General features: G+C 40.2%; 1 protein-coding gene across 2 annotated transcripts in view; it reads right to left on the bottom strand.

Annotated features, from left to right (window-relative positions):
* Adamtsl1 (ADAMTS-like 1) overlaps nucleotides 1-17,238 on the bottom strand; it is a 462,751-nt gene that overhangs the window by 203,996 nt on the left and 241,517 nt on the right. For both annotated transcript variants that reach the window (XM_005388722.1, XM_005388721.2), the window contains exons 10-12: nucleotides 7,988-8,038; nucleotides 3,388-3,592; nucleotides 2,020-2,167 (exon numbers count right to left, since the gene is read on the bottom strand). In XM_005388722.1, the coding sequence (XP_005388779.1) occupies nucleotides 2,020-2,167; nucleotides 3,388-3,592; nucleotides 7,988-8,038 (404 nt within the window). The remainder of the gene's footprint in view (nucleotides 1-2,019; nucleotides 2,168-3,387; nucleotides 3,593-7,987; nucleotides 8,039-17,238) is intronic.

Genomic DNA, 17,238 nt, shown 5'->3' with positions numbered 1-17,238 from the left:
AATAGCAAAGGTAAGTGCTTTTATTACAAAAGTCATAACTCCAGGAGCACTAGCACAATATGCATATAAAGAATCATCAAAGGATCTTTCAGACACCTTAAATAGACACAAAATGTAATAAATTATATTTTGATACTTTCATACATATTTTTTGCTTTTTGGCTAAGAGCGATCCACAGCACATAATTGAAAACAAACTCTGCCACTCTGAGATTCACAAAAAATTGCTTTGCATATCTCACTTATTCAGTACCACACCAAGGCTCCCTGACAATTAGAATATCATGTGCAACTTAGGGTCTATAAACCTATAATTTGACTTTTTTGCCTATTTATCTATATTTGGCCAAACTGCTCAGAACAAGCTTTTTAACTACTTCCTAGGGAAAACATGTGGGGGAGAAAAAGAAGTAGGGAAGTTCTGATTTTTCATACAGAAATAACTGCCAAGCTCCCCATTCTGACATATTTATGAGGGTCATTTACGGGCATATTTGCCTTTATAGTGTGAGCCAATGAGCTTTATCACTGTTTTATAACACACAATTGCAAAGATGAAAGAAATATGTCCATATACGCACACGCCATAGAATTATATGGGATTTTAATGATGTTTAGAGAGGCTTACTACTTAGTTGTGAAAACCCAGATTTTGTTCTTGATGGCGAGCCACAAACTACTTTTCTTTCTCTGAAGTGGCTCAGTAAAGATAGATCTAAAAACGAATTGCCTATTTTTATTTAGGAGCATCACTATTTGCCCTCTGTGTGTAGTTATTGTTTATAGTCAGAAAACAAAGTGAGTGGCAAGTATAAAACTGCCAAAGCCAAAAGTTTTGCTATCATTCAAAAGACAGCAACGTGGTGTCTGCACAGACCTCATTTTACAACTCCCCCATCTACCCCAGTTGAATGACCCAGTCCGTGAAGCCATCTCTGCCAGCATGGGAGTGCTCTGTCTTGCAATGACAGAGCTCAGTTTGGCACCCATAGCAGCCCTGTCACACTTTACTGCTGAACCAAATATTGTCAGATGTGCCTGTGGTCACCTCTTCTAATATTTGAGGACACTGATGGTAGTTAAGAGTTAAAGGTAATATTTGGAGAGAACTTACCGTATACCAAGTACTAGGTTACCTTAATTGCATTAAATCTCCTCTAACCTTCACATAATCCTAGGATGGATGCTATTTTTCCCTCATTTTACAGATGAGAAAACTGACAGTGAGAGAGAGAGAGAGGCGAGAAATGAGAGAGAGGACAGAGAGAAGAGAGAGAAGAGAGGGAGAGAGGAGAGGAGGGAGAGGGAGGAGAGGAAGAAAGCAGAGAGAGGAGAGAGAGAGAGAAAGAGGAGAGAAAGGTATTTATTAAAAGTAATCAGGATTTCTGATATATTTTCAGATTTTGGTTTCCTTTTAGGTCACTGTTCAAGCTAATCTGAGCTGATCTTGCTCATTAAGTAGAATTTTCTAAATTTTTTTATAAGTGGTTTCCAATATATACTAAATTGTGATATACTTCACATTTTCATTTCAAATTATGCTTCTGGAATTCAGTCTCATATTTGTGTCTTAATTTTCAGTCAAAAAGCAATGGTTTTGTTTCATCAGTTAGAAGTATGAGACTTCACAGTGCATCTCAGGCTTAGCAAGGCAGACACAGCTAGATGGGTCCCCTGTTTTCAACAGCAAGAAATGTGGATAGCAAATTACACAAAGATTTCTGTACAACCTCGTCTGTCTCTAAGAAGACACATAGGGCATTTTTCAGCCATGGTCTTCAGACCGCTTTATGATGTGGGAGGTAATTGTACACAGAGATTTCCCGATGGAGTACTTAATAAAAATTTGCAATCAAAACCATTTCAAACATTTAAAGAGAGAATCAAGTCCATTTAGTAGAGTGTAAGTTACAAAGAGTCACTATGAAGCATACCTGGGATAAGGCACTCAAGGAGTTTAAAACAGCACCCGAACACACGCAACAGCGAGCAGACTGGTGAAGAACACCTGTTGGTTACCTCTGGGTTTGTAGCACGGAGTAGGTATGACGCATTCCTCTTTTACGTGGGGCTTTGTTTTCGGGCTGCAGCCTCCTGTGTGCATTCCTCGGTGGTCCATGCAGAGGACCACGCGGTACCTGAGGCCCTGGCCACACGTCACTGTGCACTGGAAAGAGAGTGCAAGACCGGAGACTCACAGGCAAAGCCTTCTTCACTTCACCTCTCACCTAAGGCTTTTTACACACGGACTCCTCTTTACATGCCGGCTCCCGGTGGGTTTGCACCACTTCTTACCAGTCATGGCATCTTTTTGCTCTTTGGCTATTTGAGGTGAAGCTAGCTGAAAATTAAATCACCTTCAATATTCTAGGCTTGGATTAATCTGTCACCAGACCTGAAGCACCCACTGTGCAAAATCTCAAATCAAGCACCAAAAAAGGGAAAAAACCAACTAAAGCGTGCTTGAATTTAATTACCCACATGGTGTTGTTAGTTGCTTTGCTGATGACTGCAATGTCCAAACCTTTGGGGAATGCTCGTTCCCACATGGATAATAACAGATTTTAAATTGCCGTCATAGCTAGATCATGTTGCAGCATGGCCAATTGAACGGATTATACTGAAATTGAAAAAACATTAATAGAAATGGATTCAGTGGCCAGATATACATAACACTTATAATAGCTCTGTACCTCTTGTACCTAAAGAAAGACACCATAGCTCTGACCTGCATCTGCAAAGCTACAAGGCTCAGTGAGGAGTCTTTGCATTTTTGTGGATAAGGAGATGGTTTACTTCTATATCTTTATATCTTATGTGCCATTTCTCTCTTTGCATTAGCAGTCAGGAAACCTAGGATAATATTTTAACGTTAGTTACAGCAGGTTTCCTAATACCTATTATTTTGGGTTTTAATTATTCTACTTCACCCCATATTATTTTACAGCTTTCATTTTTATCCTTTTACCCTCAATAACTAATATACATAGCTCTAATTTTAACCCACTCAGACCCTTTTCTGGATATAGATAGACGATAATAAAAAAAATGAAATGAAACTCTGGTCTACTGAGTTCTGTCTTCGAAGTAGCTTTCACAGATTAAGGTTCAATCATTCAGCCTTGACTATTCTAGACAGGCAGGTGTCTATCCAATAAAGGGGTGCAGCAGAGGCTCCTTTGAAGTAGAACAAAGAAAGGCATTTTTAAAAGTCATTTACTTTCAGTCGTGCTGGAAGGGGGATATTCCCACTCCAGGAGCTAAGCTGGCAGGCTTCTAGACAAGCCGAAGCAGGGCGGGGCTGCACCGGGTACCCGGTAGGCCATGACGGCGAGAGGGAGGAGTGGACTTACTCTCCTAATGAACAAAGAAAGAGGGCACAGTTACCGGAGACCACTCCTGTGCCAGCCATTTAGGGCAGTCAAAAATGTTGCAGGGCTGCACGATGGGCATCTTAGGGGTGTACATGCATTTCCACTCTTCCACGGAAGTGACACGCCCCTGGATGTCCTCCTCCACACAGGAAACTGCCCGGCTCTGGATGCCCCCCCCACACGAGGAGGAGCACGCGGTCCACGGGGTGGCCTCCCACCTACAGAAGCAAGGGGAGTCATCAGGGCAGACACGCACATCCTCAGGCCTCCTCAGTGACCTGTCGCACCAACCCCGTCCCCCGGGCCTGCTGGGCTCACCAGGTTCTCAGAGGCTACAGCTCAGAGAACCAGAAAATGTTTACCGCCTGAAACCTGAGGGGTAAGGGAGAGGACCCGGGTCGGCAAAAGCGCGCCGTCACCTGGGAAGCTCTACGCAGGTGGAAGGAGCTGCGGTTCTGGGAGCCGGCCACAGGGATAGCTGTGCTGCCGGTGCTCTGCACAGCGGCAGTTGAGACCCAGCGCCTTTCCCCGTGGTTCCATGGCTTACCTATAGATGTAGCGGAATTCACTCATTTATTTACTTTTCATTAAATCTCATCAAGCATCCTTGTCAAAGCTGAAGTTGGATAATCAGTTAACACTGATGGCTTGCCTCTGGGCCGATACTTTTATTTCCAATTTAATGCTTTATTACTTCACTTCAGGCTATTTTGCACAGGAGAAGCTCAAAAGACCAGTGTGAACAAAAACGCTTTCTCCCTTGCTCCTCAACTGTCAGCTTTGAGACTTCACAGCCTCAGCACAGTTCGGAAGGGCGGACCGTGCCATCACTAGCGGGACGGTGTTAGCATAAGCGTTGTTCGCTGCTTGCCTTGCTGCCCGGGAGAGTGGCGGTTTAGAGTTCCTCCAGCAACGTGCTTCTGGAATCGTGAGCTTTGTTTGGGTTGAAAGGCTCACGGCATTTGAATTTGGAGACATAGATAAGCAAGGCAGAAAATATCAATATTTATAAGAACATTTAAGACAATTTCATTGATACTTCAGAGCTCTGTACAGTTTGGGTGAATTTGGGATCAAGTACAGAGAGCTATCTTTGTGTAATTGTTTTCCCTGCTGTAGATTTAGAGAACGTGGAAGTCCTAAAAACAGAAGCACTGGGACTGAGTGATCTGAGTTTGTATTCTTACATACACTCTACTCATGAATGAGGGTGACCAAGGAACGTCAAGGTTTCTCTTAGAATTATGAGAGATAGTTTTAATGAAAGAGAAAGGAAATTTCACCAAGTGGATCTACTTGAATAGTTAAATTCAAAGCTATTGTGCAGGCACCCCGTGGAGAGTAATTATTCTGCAAGCAGGATTTCATGGATGTTGTGAACTTGATTTCTCCTCTGCATGAGTCAGAGTAATGTGTGTTTCCCAGTTAAGAGGGTTTTCCTCTACACTCTGTCTGAGCTGTTTAAATTTAGGCAACAACTCTTATCTTCACTGCCAACAGCCAAGGTATGTTGCCAAATATAATGTTTTCTGATGTGTTTTCCCCAGGAGACACATAAAAAATGTCACTTTGGGGAAACTGAGGCTCTCTGTTTAGTCCTTAGGAGATTTTTGATCTGTTTTGAGAGAATGAAGTTGCTCTGCAGACAGTTTCTCTTCCAAAAGGGCAAGACCAGCTCTCACTTGTCTCCAGGTGAGTCTCTGGAGGACTTCCTCGTGGAGTAAATAACAGGCCTGTCAGATGGAAGCCAGCCTGAATATATAAGTACTATTCGCAATGGATTTGATGTGATGATGAAGTAGGACTATATTTTAATGCACATTTAATCTCTTAGAATATTAAGATGCCATAAAAGAACACATTTTCTAATTGGTACCCCAAAATCCCTGAACTTGACCCTCCTATAGGGAGAATGATTAATTTCTGTCTCAACACTTGGACCTGACCATAGTATAATTTCACAAACAGAAATAAGTATCCCTTTCAATGTCAGCCATCACAAAAAGACAAATGAGGCTATATTATTCTAAAAATTTATAGTATATTTCCAGCACACAATTAAAATTTTGCATGTGAAATATTGTGATGTGCATTCTCATATAGGAAAAGTGTTATGTGAGAGTTTAAAGAAAAACATGTTTGGTTACTTTATAACAGAAGCTGAGAGATGGTGTCAGTTAGGAGATCCTAAAACAGTGACCAGGGTAGGTACTTGGAATGAAAGAAGATATATCCAAGAACCTTGTTCTGGAATCTGGACTTCTGCCCTAGGAGAACATTGAATGAATCTGGACTTCTGCCCTAGGAGAACATTGATTGAATAGACCATATATTTTAACTCCTTTTGGTTTCAATGTTTTAAACACACAATGCATTTAGTTTAAGAAATTATCAAAATTTAAAAAGATGTAGGAAAGTGGCATATATTAATTAAATTAGGGCTCAAGATCATTCATCAGACCATATTCTTCGTTCAGATTATGTGTTCAAAGCCTGAAAACAGTGAAGAACATCTAAAAATTCATTAATTGTGTGTTATATCTACCCTTGTGGTTTTAATACTATTTCAATATTTTAAATAAGTAAAGCTTTCTTCCTTGACTATTGGGTGGTTTCCGTTTGAGACACTTTTTAAATTCTTAGTCATATTTATGAAATGAAAGTGCATTTGTAGAAATCACTTCTCTTTTTCCATCTTTAGAATTTTTAATTACTTGGGGCTTTGTCATTAAAGCAGAATTTCTACCTTCAGAATTACCTCAGTAATAAAAGCAAAGGGTATGAAATATAGTTGGTTTACTTATTAATTGTCCTCTCCCATTGTGATGCAAGGACGTGCCAAATTGTACACACAGGATGTGGCACAAACAAACAGGAAGGAGGGTTACTTCAATATACCATGGGGTTTTGGGCATTTGGGGGAAATTCCAGTCTCTAAAAGATCACGTCTAACAAGACAGGCAGGCATTAGTTATGCCAGAAAAATATAAACAAGAGAAATCATAGAGGCTGTGAGACAACTCTAGGAGCTTCAGGAAATCAAACGTTGATCATTCTCGGCACCCAGCTTAGCCTTTATTTCGAAATGCATGGCCTCTGCCCAAATACATGTGTCCTAGGAATACTTATTTTACAGATACAGTTACTTTCATTAAATTATCAATGAGCAAAAGAGTTCTGGGTCAAATCAGCAAAAGTATATGTCAGGAGCATTCAAAAGCCATTTATTGTCTTTATCAAAATAGTCATAAGAAAGTGACAGGGAGCTGATGAATGAGACTGTCATTCAGTAAAAGAACTTCCAACAAGTGCATCTTGCGTAAATCCAATCCCTCTTTCTATATGTCACGATGAGAATGATGAAAAGTGAGACTCCTGCTAAGCATTTAAGTAGACACCGAACGACAGCTTGCACTCATGTATACACATTACATAAATCTTAAGAATGTGTACATCCATGTGTGAACACATAGAAACCGAGTGCACACTAGTCTGTATTTGTGTAATACGCACTGTACATATTTATGCAGTGTGTGGGTGTGCTCGTTGGGAAAGGAACAGGAGAATGAAACGTCACTGAGGAGCTGGAGTCCGTGACCCTGATGGATCCATCTGGATACTGATTCATTAGGGACTTGGAGATCAAACTTTTTGAACTGCTTCATTTTGCAGTTTTGAATAAAACTATCTTTCAGGCTTAATTTAGATTGAGCAAACTGCTGTAGATTATTCCAACTATTTAAAGTCTAATTTAAATTTTCGGTTCTAAATAGCAGCTTACCCCCCCCAAGACCAAATAAATAAAGAAAATAGAGAAAAGATGAATTGAAACCCAAATCTAATTTCTGCTATCTGTGGAAGTGTTTCGAATGTGGTATGTAGAAAGTGGCAGTAGTTAGTATATCATTCAGTATGTCTAGTTTTCATATGAATACATTATAATAATAAAAATTCTAATGAGGCTTTATTTTTGGTACTGGGAATCAAACTCAGGATCTTGTGCTTTGCCAGGCAGTCTTATGAGATTTTAAAATTTCAATATCTTTTTCAAATTATTGTATTTTAAAAACAATGTATCATATTAAATTTTTGAATAATGAAGATATGAAAAAATTTTCTCTTAGTTATAATTTCTTCGAAGTAAAAAGAGGATATATAAAGGCCCTGGGCAGACTAATACCACATCTGGAACTCCACATTTATGGTGTTGTGATAATACTTTAGGTAGTGTTTGTTTAATAGTTAGCAACAGTGGTTTAATGACTAGGGTCCTATTGCAGAAGAAACATGGAAGGACAAAAGGAATGAAAGACATAACATAAACCCATACACTGTACCTAATCAGAGTGAATTACTGCGTCCGCTGCCATGTAACACGACCCTACTTTAAAAAGGTTTTTGAATGACAAGCTTGTAGTCTGAGCAGGCCAGTAGTACTCAGAAGCAGAGCTCAGGATGGATTGCAAATCTACCGTCTACCATCTTATTTTTATAGAAAAACACAAAATCTCTCTCTACATATGTCTATGTCTATATATATGTATATATATATACGTAAAGTCATCAGAAGACTGATTTGCTAATTCTAACATCAGGATGATTGATTTACGTACCGAGGAAGGGGATGGTAGAGGTCATAAGGCATGATCTGCTTGTATCCGTCACTGTTAGGAACAATAATGCCAACCCTCTGAGTAGAAGGTACATACAATAAAATAAACACTAAATGATTACATTATACAAAATTTTTATACAATTGCAAAACAACATTAATAAATCATCTCTGAAAAACAACACTAAAACAGTTCAACATCTTTACGCTTGTATATGCTCTAAGACGCGGCAAGTTCTCTGAAAGGCCACCATTTATGGTAATTCATTCTTGATCCAAGCAGGAAATACCATTGGCAGGGGTGGTGGCAAGAAAAGTTGTCACCTCATCATTAACTATGACACCATAAGCTCGTAAGTGTTCTTTAATCCCCGAATTATACGGCCTATGAGGGCATCATTATCATCGTTATTAATGTTACTTCCAGATGCTCACCAAGGAATTACAGTTACTGTCCCACTTTTGATGAAAAAGAAAGCTATTTAAGCATGAGTCTGTACTCAGAACTGACTGTACTATGCAGTGTGCCTTAGCAAATAGGTTTCATCTCTTGATTTTTATTATTTTTTTTATTACCTGGGAAGATTTTTATTATTTTTTTTATTATTACCTGGGAAGATTTTTATTATTACCTGGGAAGTAGCCGTTTGGCTATTTTACAAAAGGAGTGAGGAACTACCGAATATAGTAGGCAACTATCAACAAAAGCAAATTATCTATGAAAATAAAGTTGTAAAAAATGAAAAGGTTTTTTGGTCTAAAACATGTTATATGTTGTTAACTGTCGTATGGTGGTGGCTGTGATTGTTGTGTCTGCTGTTGGAATTATCTAGTACCCTGGAAACTTGGAGGTGTGGGGAAGGAGTAGAGGCTAAAAGAGCAGCAAGAAATGACATTATATGCTGCGTGACTGAAGAAAACAGAGTGACATTACAGATTATGTGGAAGCCCTGGAGGTCTTAAAGATTCCAATTAACCTTTTCCATGGACTTCAGCAAAGGCCCCCTCTCGGTAGGCCTGGCTCCTTGTCGAGGCCTGGCCCGTGCGTGTGGAGGATCCGAGCCCCGTGTTTTGGGGTGAGAGGGTGGTGCAGTAGTGGGGAACGAAGAGCACGCAGTCCAGACACACAGCGGGGGAGGCACACACAGACGATTCTTATTCTGACAAAGACAAGCTGACAAATGCCGGGGAGCCCTCCCTCTGAATACTGAAGGAACTTACATATTCTGTCTGTATCCTTGGGCTTACTGGGTGGGGATTTAGTTGTAGATCTATATAATAAAGTCCATATAGTCAGTATAAATATGTTTATGCTTATATCTAAATAAATAAACACGCTCAACGTGACTGTACAGCCTGGCACAGGATGACATACTGTGCTTTTTCCACATGGTTAGCAAACCTAAGCATTTGGGTAGAAAGTGTAGTCTGGGCATCGTGTGGATGAGAAAGGCAAAAAACTGACACTGACTGGAGACCCTGAGAGGTCAGCAGAAAGAAAAGGGGGAGAGAAGAGGCCTCCACGGATGCTGAAGAATTTGCTGAGATGTAAGGACATACTTGAGGGAAACTGAATTTGTTTGACCCGGAGCAGAAAACAAAATTGTGAAGATAGATATTTATCCCCAGAGAGGAAAATCACTGCGGTACCAGTATGTTTACTTTACATAACTAACTTTTTTGTAAGACTAAATATCTTGTACTTAATCGTACAAGGAAACTTTCAATTGTGTGTGTGTTCGTGTGTATCTCTGTGTGTTTGTGGGTGTGTGTTTTACTCTCATCTCACAACATTCATAAAACTGAGTACTGCCTTTGGGCACTCTTAAAATCCCATAGATCTCTAATACAAAAATGAAATTAATATTACATTAAACTTATGTTCCTGTTTTGGGAGTTAAACATTCTATTCATTTCCACCTTCTGACAGACAAGAAATTGGATGAAAGCCTAAGCCTCCTATTGTTAGAATCTCGCGATCTATTTGTAGTAATGATTAAATCTAGTCATTAAGGAATTTGCTTTGTAAAAGGACTGTATTTGAAAGAATGCCAACTTCCTAAAGTTCTTCCTATAACTTGGACCTACACCGTTATCTAAAAGTAGTCAATTAAGGAATAAATCAAACTGACTTTGAAGTTATACTTTACCTGCCCTTAGCATCTTTATTCATGCCTGTATCAATTTCCAAATGCAGAACTGAATCCACTGCCTTCTCCTCTGAAAATATTTATGGCTATAATTTGTCATCTTTAATATTGAAACCAACTTTTGCAGATCTCCACCACTTGATTTATCAGCTGATGATATTTAAAATGGAGACAGTAACATTGAAGGAGACAAGTTGAAAAGGCAACAAATGAGGGCGCTCACAGAACTCAAGATGCTGGGCTTTGCCTTGGACTGACTTAGAAATAATGTTTTTGTTTGAAAAAGGAGCTTTCAACCTGGATTCAGCAAAACTATAGCTATATTTATCTTTCTGTGGCACGGGTCATGGTGAAGACTCATAAACTGACTATGGCACCTGTGAAAACAGAAAGATATCAAAACAATGGTGCTCTGTCGGGCCCCACTAATGCATATTCGTGGGCCTGGGCTCCGTTCCCTCCTGGGGCTCATGCCATGGTCCGGGCTCTCACTACTGGATCACAGTCAGGAGGCAATCTCGCCCAAGCTGAATTCCCTTTGACACTCTTTTTGCCTTAGATGAAGTGCACATCATGGAGAATGAAGAAAAAGGGCACAATTTAGGGACTTGAATAAATTCTCCCCAAGTATAGATCTTAATTTTAGTGTGTATGTTTGCATGCGTGCATTTAGACATGCCTGAGTATGTGGGGCGTGGCAAAGGAAGAACAACGACCTCTAAAAGTGGTCTTAAAGGGCAGATAGAAGAAATAGCTGCTTTAGAAGTGAGTCTGCTCGTCCCATTGCTTGAAGTATCCTGACCACTTACGTGCTTTGGTACTCAGCACTGACACGACTGCACCTAAAGCGCCTCTCCTAGGGGTCTTGGTGGTAAGAAAGAAGGCGAAGATGGGAAAATGTATTTTGGAGTAGCGGGTGTAGGAGACACACACTGCCCCTCCTCTCACAGGGCCACCTTGCTTAATTCTCCAGTGACAGGAGGGTGCTTCACTACTAGGGGAGGTGCACACAATAAAATACTTTGAAGCACATATAAATACAATTTTTGAACCATTATTAATGAAACGGAAAAGTTCTCGCATGTACTGCCAATGGAAAACATTAAATGCGACAAAGAATGTACATGATAAGTTGTAATTTAAGAAAATGTGCACATGTATACATCACCTATATAATCATGTAAATACACTCTGTCATACATGTAGCTTGAAAAACACTTAGCATCTAACACCTAACACCAGCAAGAAAATACCTAATACCTATGTATATTTTTTCTTGCTTTTTAAATATATATATATTTTTTCTGGTTTCCAAGTCTTTAAATAATGCATTATCTTTAAAAATCACAGCAATTAGAATACTCAAATATAAAATTTCAAATAGAAAAACATCCAGGATAGTAACATTTGGAGCTATGACAGAAATGGATGAAGCAAGGCCATCACCTCAAATTCCTGTGACTCAAAGACTGAGTCTTTGTGTGGAAATGATCCAAGACGCTACTTTAGAACTTTAAAAACTCAAGTCCAAAGCAGGGTCACACCCACTTCCTTGTGGAATTCACATATTGCAATAAATCTCTCTCTATGAGAAGATTCCTAATGTTAGTAACTCTTAGGGCACCTAATTTATGAGATTTTTCTTAAATCATGGAAATGGAGCGTAGGGAGACCTCTCCACGACCCTCATGGTCACCTGCCTCTTCTCCTGGGCTTCCCCCGACTTCCTGACAGCTGCGTGTGCTCTCAGCTTTTCCAGACCAGTGTCTCCAAGATACCTCACTATCTCCCCTTCTCCTATGTCCGTGTCACTGTTCTGGGCACTGCCACCCTCCCATCACCCTGCGCTTTGGGCATGTTTGCATCCTCTCTTTCCTGTGTGTCCTCCAGACACTGTGCTCCTCCAGGCACCTTGGCTCCAGCAGTGTCCTCCACATGCATTCCCCCGACAAGTGTATGTTTTCGCCCGGTTCTCCTACTGTCTCTCTATCTGGAGGCGTTGACTTGTCCCAGCAACCTCCTCTTGACTGTCACAGAAATGGATCTTTTACTTCCCATCTTAAAAGCTCTACGGGGCTTCCCAATGCCCAGTGAAATTTCATATTCAAATGCCACCTTTTCTAAAGTCTCGCTTATTTCTTTGAACATCTAGCCAGAAATTCTCCCTGTTCTAAACACCCGTAACACTAACTCTTCTTAGTATTTTAAGCTACGTTTTAACTATGTACAAGTCTCGCAGTAGTTTGTCAGTGCGAGACGGACCCCACACTGGTCCTTTACTGTTCTATGCCAGGACAGTGCCCTGCACATGGCGATTGGGAAATATTCTCGTAAGAGGCATGACCTGGTTAATGGGAGCAGGGCCTTTGGGCACACCTGTGGGGCCTGTATAGCGTCCCCAGCCCTTTCCTCTCTGATTGGCTGTTGTATCTGACTCTGTCATGCATCTCTGTCTGTCTCTCCGTTTCCCAGCTGTTTTGACATGAACAGTCTTCTCTTCCCCATGCTCCTCATCTGTGATGTTTTGCCTCATCTAAGGTCCAAGCAATGGAGCTGGCAGGCGAGTGGGTGGAAATGACACCTAAACTCATGAGCCAAAGTAAACCTTTGCTCTGTAAACTGATTCTCTTCGTCACTTTGTGACAGCGAAGAAAGCTGACAGGTCCGTGCTCTTTGTTCTGTGTAACCTTGATTGCCTCCACTTGGACTTCAGCTTTGGTCTTCTGCAAATTCCAAATGCAGCTTGAAGTCAAGAACCCTAAGACGAAGTAAGAATGGGTATCTGGAAACTCACGCCACTGACTCCATCTTACTTTTCCAACTTTGGTGGTTGCTGAGCCAGAACTCAGAGCTCTGTTCACCGTTCAAACACCACCGAACTGAGATGATTTTCACAAATCCCTCCTCCTTTAATATTTGTCAACTTTCTGACACAGAGTGAGTCATCCGAACATTTATGTAGGCATGGTAGAAGGCAGCAAATGAGAAAATGTTTGCAAACTTCCCAATTTTTCCAGTAGTAACTGTCAGCAACGTTCATTTCCTGGGCGTAACTGGGACCAGGCCTAATGGGGCCTACTTCGTCGTCATGATCTAAAAGCATCTTTTTAGGCAAATTCATTTTCTGCTATAAAACTAATTATAAGAGACTTTTAATATTTTGGATCAGGTGATACAAAATATTCAAACATCTACATTTCTGAGGTTAAACATTCTTGATGTCAATGAATGTAATTTTTGAATTACTTTTAAATGAGACATTACTTTTAAATGAGACAAATAGTTTTTGGGGCTTTGTTTGCTTTTTCCTGTACTGAGTGATATGGGTCCTGTCTGATTTGAGTGTTCACATGAAAGACACTCACTTAATCTGGATATATGATTGATGGAAACACTTAAACCTTACACTGAAATGCTTAGCAGTTCCGTGGTGGCTGTGGGGGTCTATGCTCCCAGATCTCACAGGTTGCTGGGGGCATCATCAGAACAAGGGTACCTGTGGATATGACAGCCTGACAGCTGCACATGGGTCAGGCTCCCTGTGTTTATGTAGTGTAGGAGACCCTTGGAGCTGGAAGTCCTGGATCCACAACCCAGCTTGTTTTTGCCCACCCTGATTTGGGGCAGGTCACTTAACCTGTCTGAGCTTCAGCCTTTTCATCTGTAAAACATGTATGACAATCTCTGGCTGGTAACTTCCTAAAGACTGTAAAACTAAAATGAGATAATGGGTGTGAAAACATCTCACAAATTTCAAACTGAAGTGAAATTGGGCAAGTCATTTTACCAGTTTGGGTCTCAGTTGAGTAATGACAGCTAAATTTTTGGAGTTCTTGACACATTGGTGAGTTATATATGCATTCTTTTGTTGATTCATCACAGTTACTCTTTGGCAGGAACATTACATTCATTTTTAAGAAGGTAACACTCAGGCCTAGGGACACTAGGTGAAGAAAATGCTTAGGTAGTAAAGTCACATGGCTACAAACCCACAGATTGAGGTCAAAATGGAAAAATAATAACATCCTACGAACTCAGAAGATAACCAAAGAATTACACAAATATTGCACTTCTAAAAAGTTCAAAATGCAATATACAAAATGATGTTTGTATTAATGATGAACTGACTTGGTAGAAGAATTGAATTGCTCCAATGACTGAGTTATTGTTGGTTATCTCTCAGGTGATGTGTGGTGCATCTGAGAGCTTAGGAAAGGTATGATCATGCCTTCTGAAAGGCACCAGAAGTCTGCTTTACTTATCTAATTATGAGGAGAAATAAAATTTTATGGTAGTTTGTTGTATGGCTTACTCATGAGCTATTCCAAATAGTATGTTTAAACGATACTGAACAGAATAAAGAAAGTCATTACTTTTCTAAATCATTTCGCTTCTGTAATAAAATCCATCATGACATGAACTTCGTGATGAAGAAGACATTTCATGATATCTTAACTGTTAGATAATTCAACCATTTTTTAGTTCTTACATTGAATTTTCCTTTTTGGAAATATCCATGGCATAAATTAAATGACAATGTCTCATAAGTAGTTAAGTGGGGGTCATTAAATACTTGTGAACTGAAATATTAGGAGTTGCTAATTACCTTAATTTCTCATCATCATGATATTTTAAAAGTATGATAAATGTGATTTTTTTATTGTTTTAAAACTCATTATTTAGCCCAAGCTGGCCTGGAACTCATGGTAGTCCTTCTTCAATCCCCATAGTACTGGGATTAGAGACATGTACCAGCCGCTTGGCTGGGATTTATTTTAAAGCTGCTATACTCCTAGAATTTTGTTTCCTGTTGTTATAATAACAAATAGGGGCTGGGGATTTAGCTCAGCGGCACAACGCCTGCCTGGCAAGTGCCAGGTCGTGAGTTCAATTCCCGGTACCGGAAAACAAAAAAAAACAAAAACAAAAACAAAAACAAAAACAAAAACACCCCCCAAAAACCAAAATAACAAGTAAAGAACTGCTTTCTAGACTCACAGTAAATTCTAGATTTCCATCTTTTCCTTTTATAGATGAGAAAGCTGGTTTCCTGGAGAGTTTGTTTCTCTGAGGTAACATGAACGTTATCATAGCCACGATCTTTGTCATAATATCAAGAGCAACTAACATTACTGAGTGCTTATCGTATGTCAGGCACTCTGCTGAGTTCTTGAAAAGCATTACATCACTTATTCCTCATGACAACTTTATGAGGTAAATACTGTTATTATCCTCACTTCATAGAATGAAACAACTGGGGCTCAGCGAGGATGGATAATTTGCCAGTGGCTACTCAGCTTGTAAGTGACAGGGGCAGGCTCTCAATCCAGGTTGTGTCATTGCAAAGCTCCTACTCCTAACCACCAGGCTACACTGCTGTGACGGGTTAGTCACCGGTAACGATGAAAGTGCAGGCTTTTCCACACCTACAGCATGTACTACCTCGCCCAGTGCAGTGCGTGTCCTTACCATGACATTAGGGTTTAATTCTGGTACTTCTTTTCATAATTTGGTCCCTGGCCAGAGATAATTTATGCAATTTACTCCAAAAACTAAGCTGGACAACAAACAAAAATTCCATTTGAATCACCAAGAATTGCCACTTGGGGGATACGAGTTTAGGAATTTGCTTAGGACTGTTGCTCTGCATTTCTTCAGGGAAGTGGAAATCTGGATGCAGTTTTAGGTAGAAACAGATTTGTTTGCTAATGATTGTGGTTATGATAGGATGATGAGTGAGAATCTTTTCTACTTGTCCACTGTTTGCCAATTCAAGTCCATTCATTACTGCTTTGGAGCAAAAACTCATGGTCTGTGCCAAACAAATCTGAAAAGGTGCTTCTCCGATCTCCTCACAAGCACAGTCTTGTACAATTTCCGCTTGACAGTTTAAGCCCATCTCACAGGCTACGATGTGTGAGGCCAAATGTTGCATGTTTCACATCTGAATCTGCTCTGAAAACGGAAGGTGCTCCTTCGCTGAATTAAAATGATGCTTTTTAGTTGCGTCTGAGCTGTAGGTATGCACATGATGGACTTTTCACCCAAGCAAACGGCACAAACCACTGCACAAATTTCAGAAAAGCTTCCCATGGTGTAAGATAGAAGCTATGGGTAAGGGGTGGTAGGTACAGGAGCGAACTTTATATTTTAGTGGATTCCAAATGCTTAGTGACATAGGAAAGAACTTATATAGCATTAAAATTATATATATTATAATATATATAGCATTAAAAGTACAAATGTGCAGCAGATCTCTTACACGTAGGAGGGGCATGTCTCCAAAGCCCTGGGAAGGGCCAAGTCAGACCACCGCCAGAACGTGGAGCACACTGCACACGGCGTGTGATGGGCATAGGGATGTCCCAGCTCTCAGCTGCCAGTGAGAGAAGTTATTTCAGCTAAAGTCCGTTAGACCTTTATACTTCCTTTTCTCCTTTCTTCCCTTCTGAGCCTTAAATGTTGGCTCCACTTTTGAGACTTTTGGCTGGGAAACTAAGAGTTTTATCACTTCATACAAATGACTGCATTGGTGACGCAACAGAGCAAGAAAGCTTTCCCGGGATGAAACTGCTGGGCATTCAGCGTGGTCCAATTTCTGGTCTAAAAAGGCAACCGGCTTCAGTCTCTGCCTCAGCAAAAACACGAATTACTCCCTGATCTGGAGGTCCTGGGCTGCTTGTGGAAGAGGGAAGCAAAGAGTGCTAGCTACGTCACCCAATTCTGGGTGTCTGCTTAGAGTATGACCCCAGCTATGTTGTATGCTATAGGTGAGAGGAAAAGCATAGTAAACACATGAGAAATGTTATCTGGGGGCATTCAGGATTATTAGTGAGTTTTATTGTTTTCACTATAGTCTTTTAATTTTACCAACAGTTCTAAGCTAGCATTTAGAATCAGAAAAAAGCTATAAAAATATATAAATGATTTTGAAAGGTGTCAGTAATATCTTTAGTCTCAGGGACTATTGGGTGAACTAATCTATAATCAGGGCAGCCAGTGGCTGCACTTGGTGAGTGTAAGAAAGGGAAAACAAGAGGGAGAAGAAAAAAATGAATAAACAATGACGTGGAAAAGCAAAGAAAGCAAAAAAGGAAGAGAG

Source organism: Chinchilla lanigera, unplaced genomic scaffold (genome assembly GCF_000276665.1).
Source record: "Chinchilla lanigera isolate Chin_1 unplaced genomic scaffold, ChiLan1.0 scaffold00033, whole genome shotgun sequence".
Classification (NCBI taxonomy): Eukaryota; Metazoa; Chordata; class Mammalia; order Rodentia; family Chinchillidae; genus Chinchilla; species Chinchilla lanigera.
This window is presented reverse-complemented; position numbering and strand designations above follow the sequence as displayed.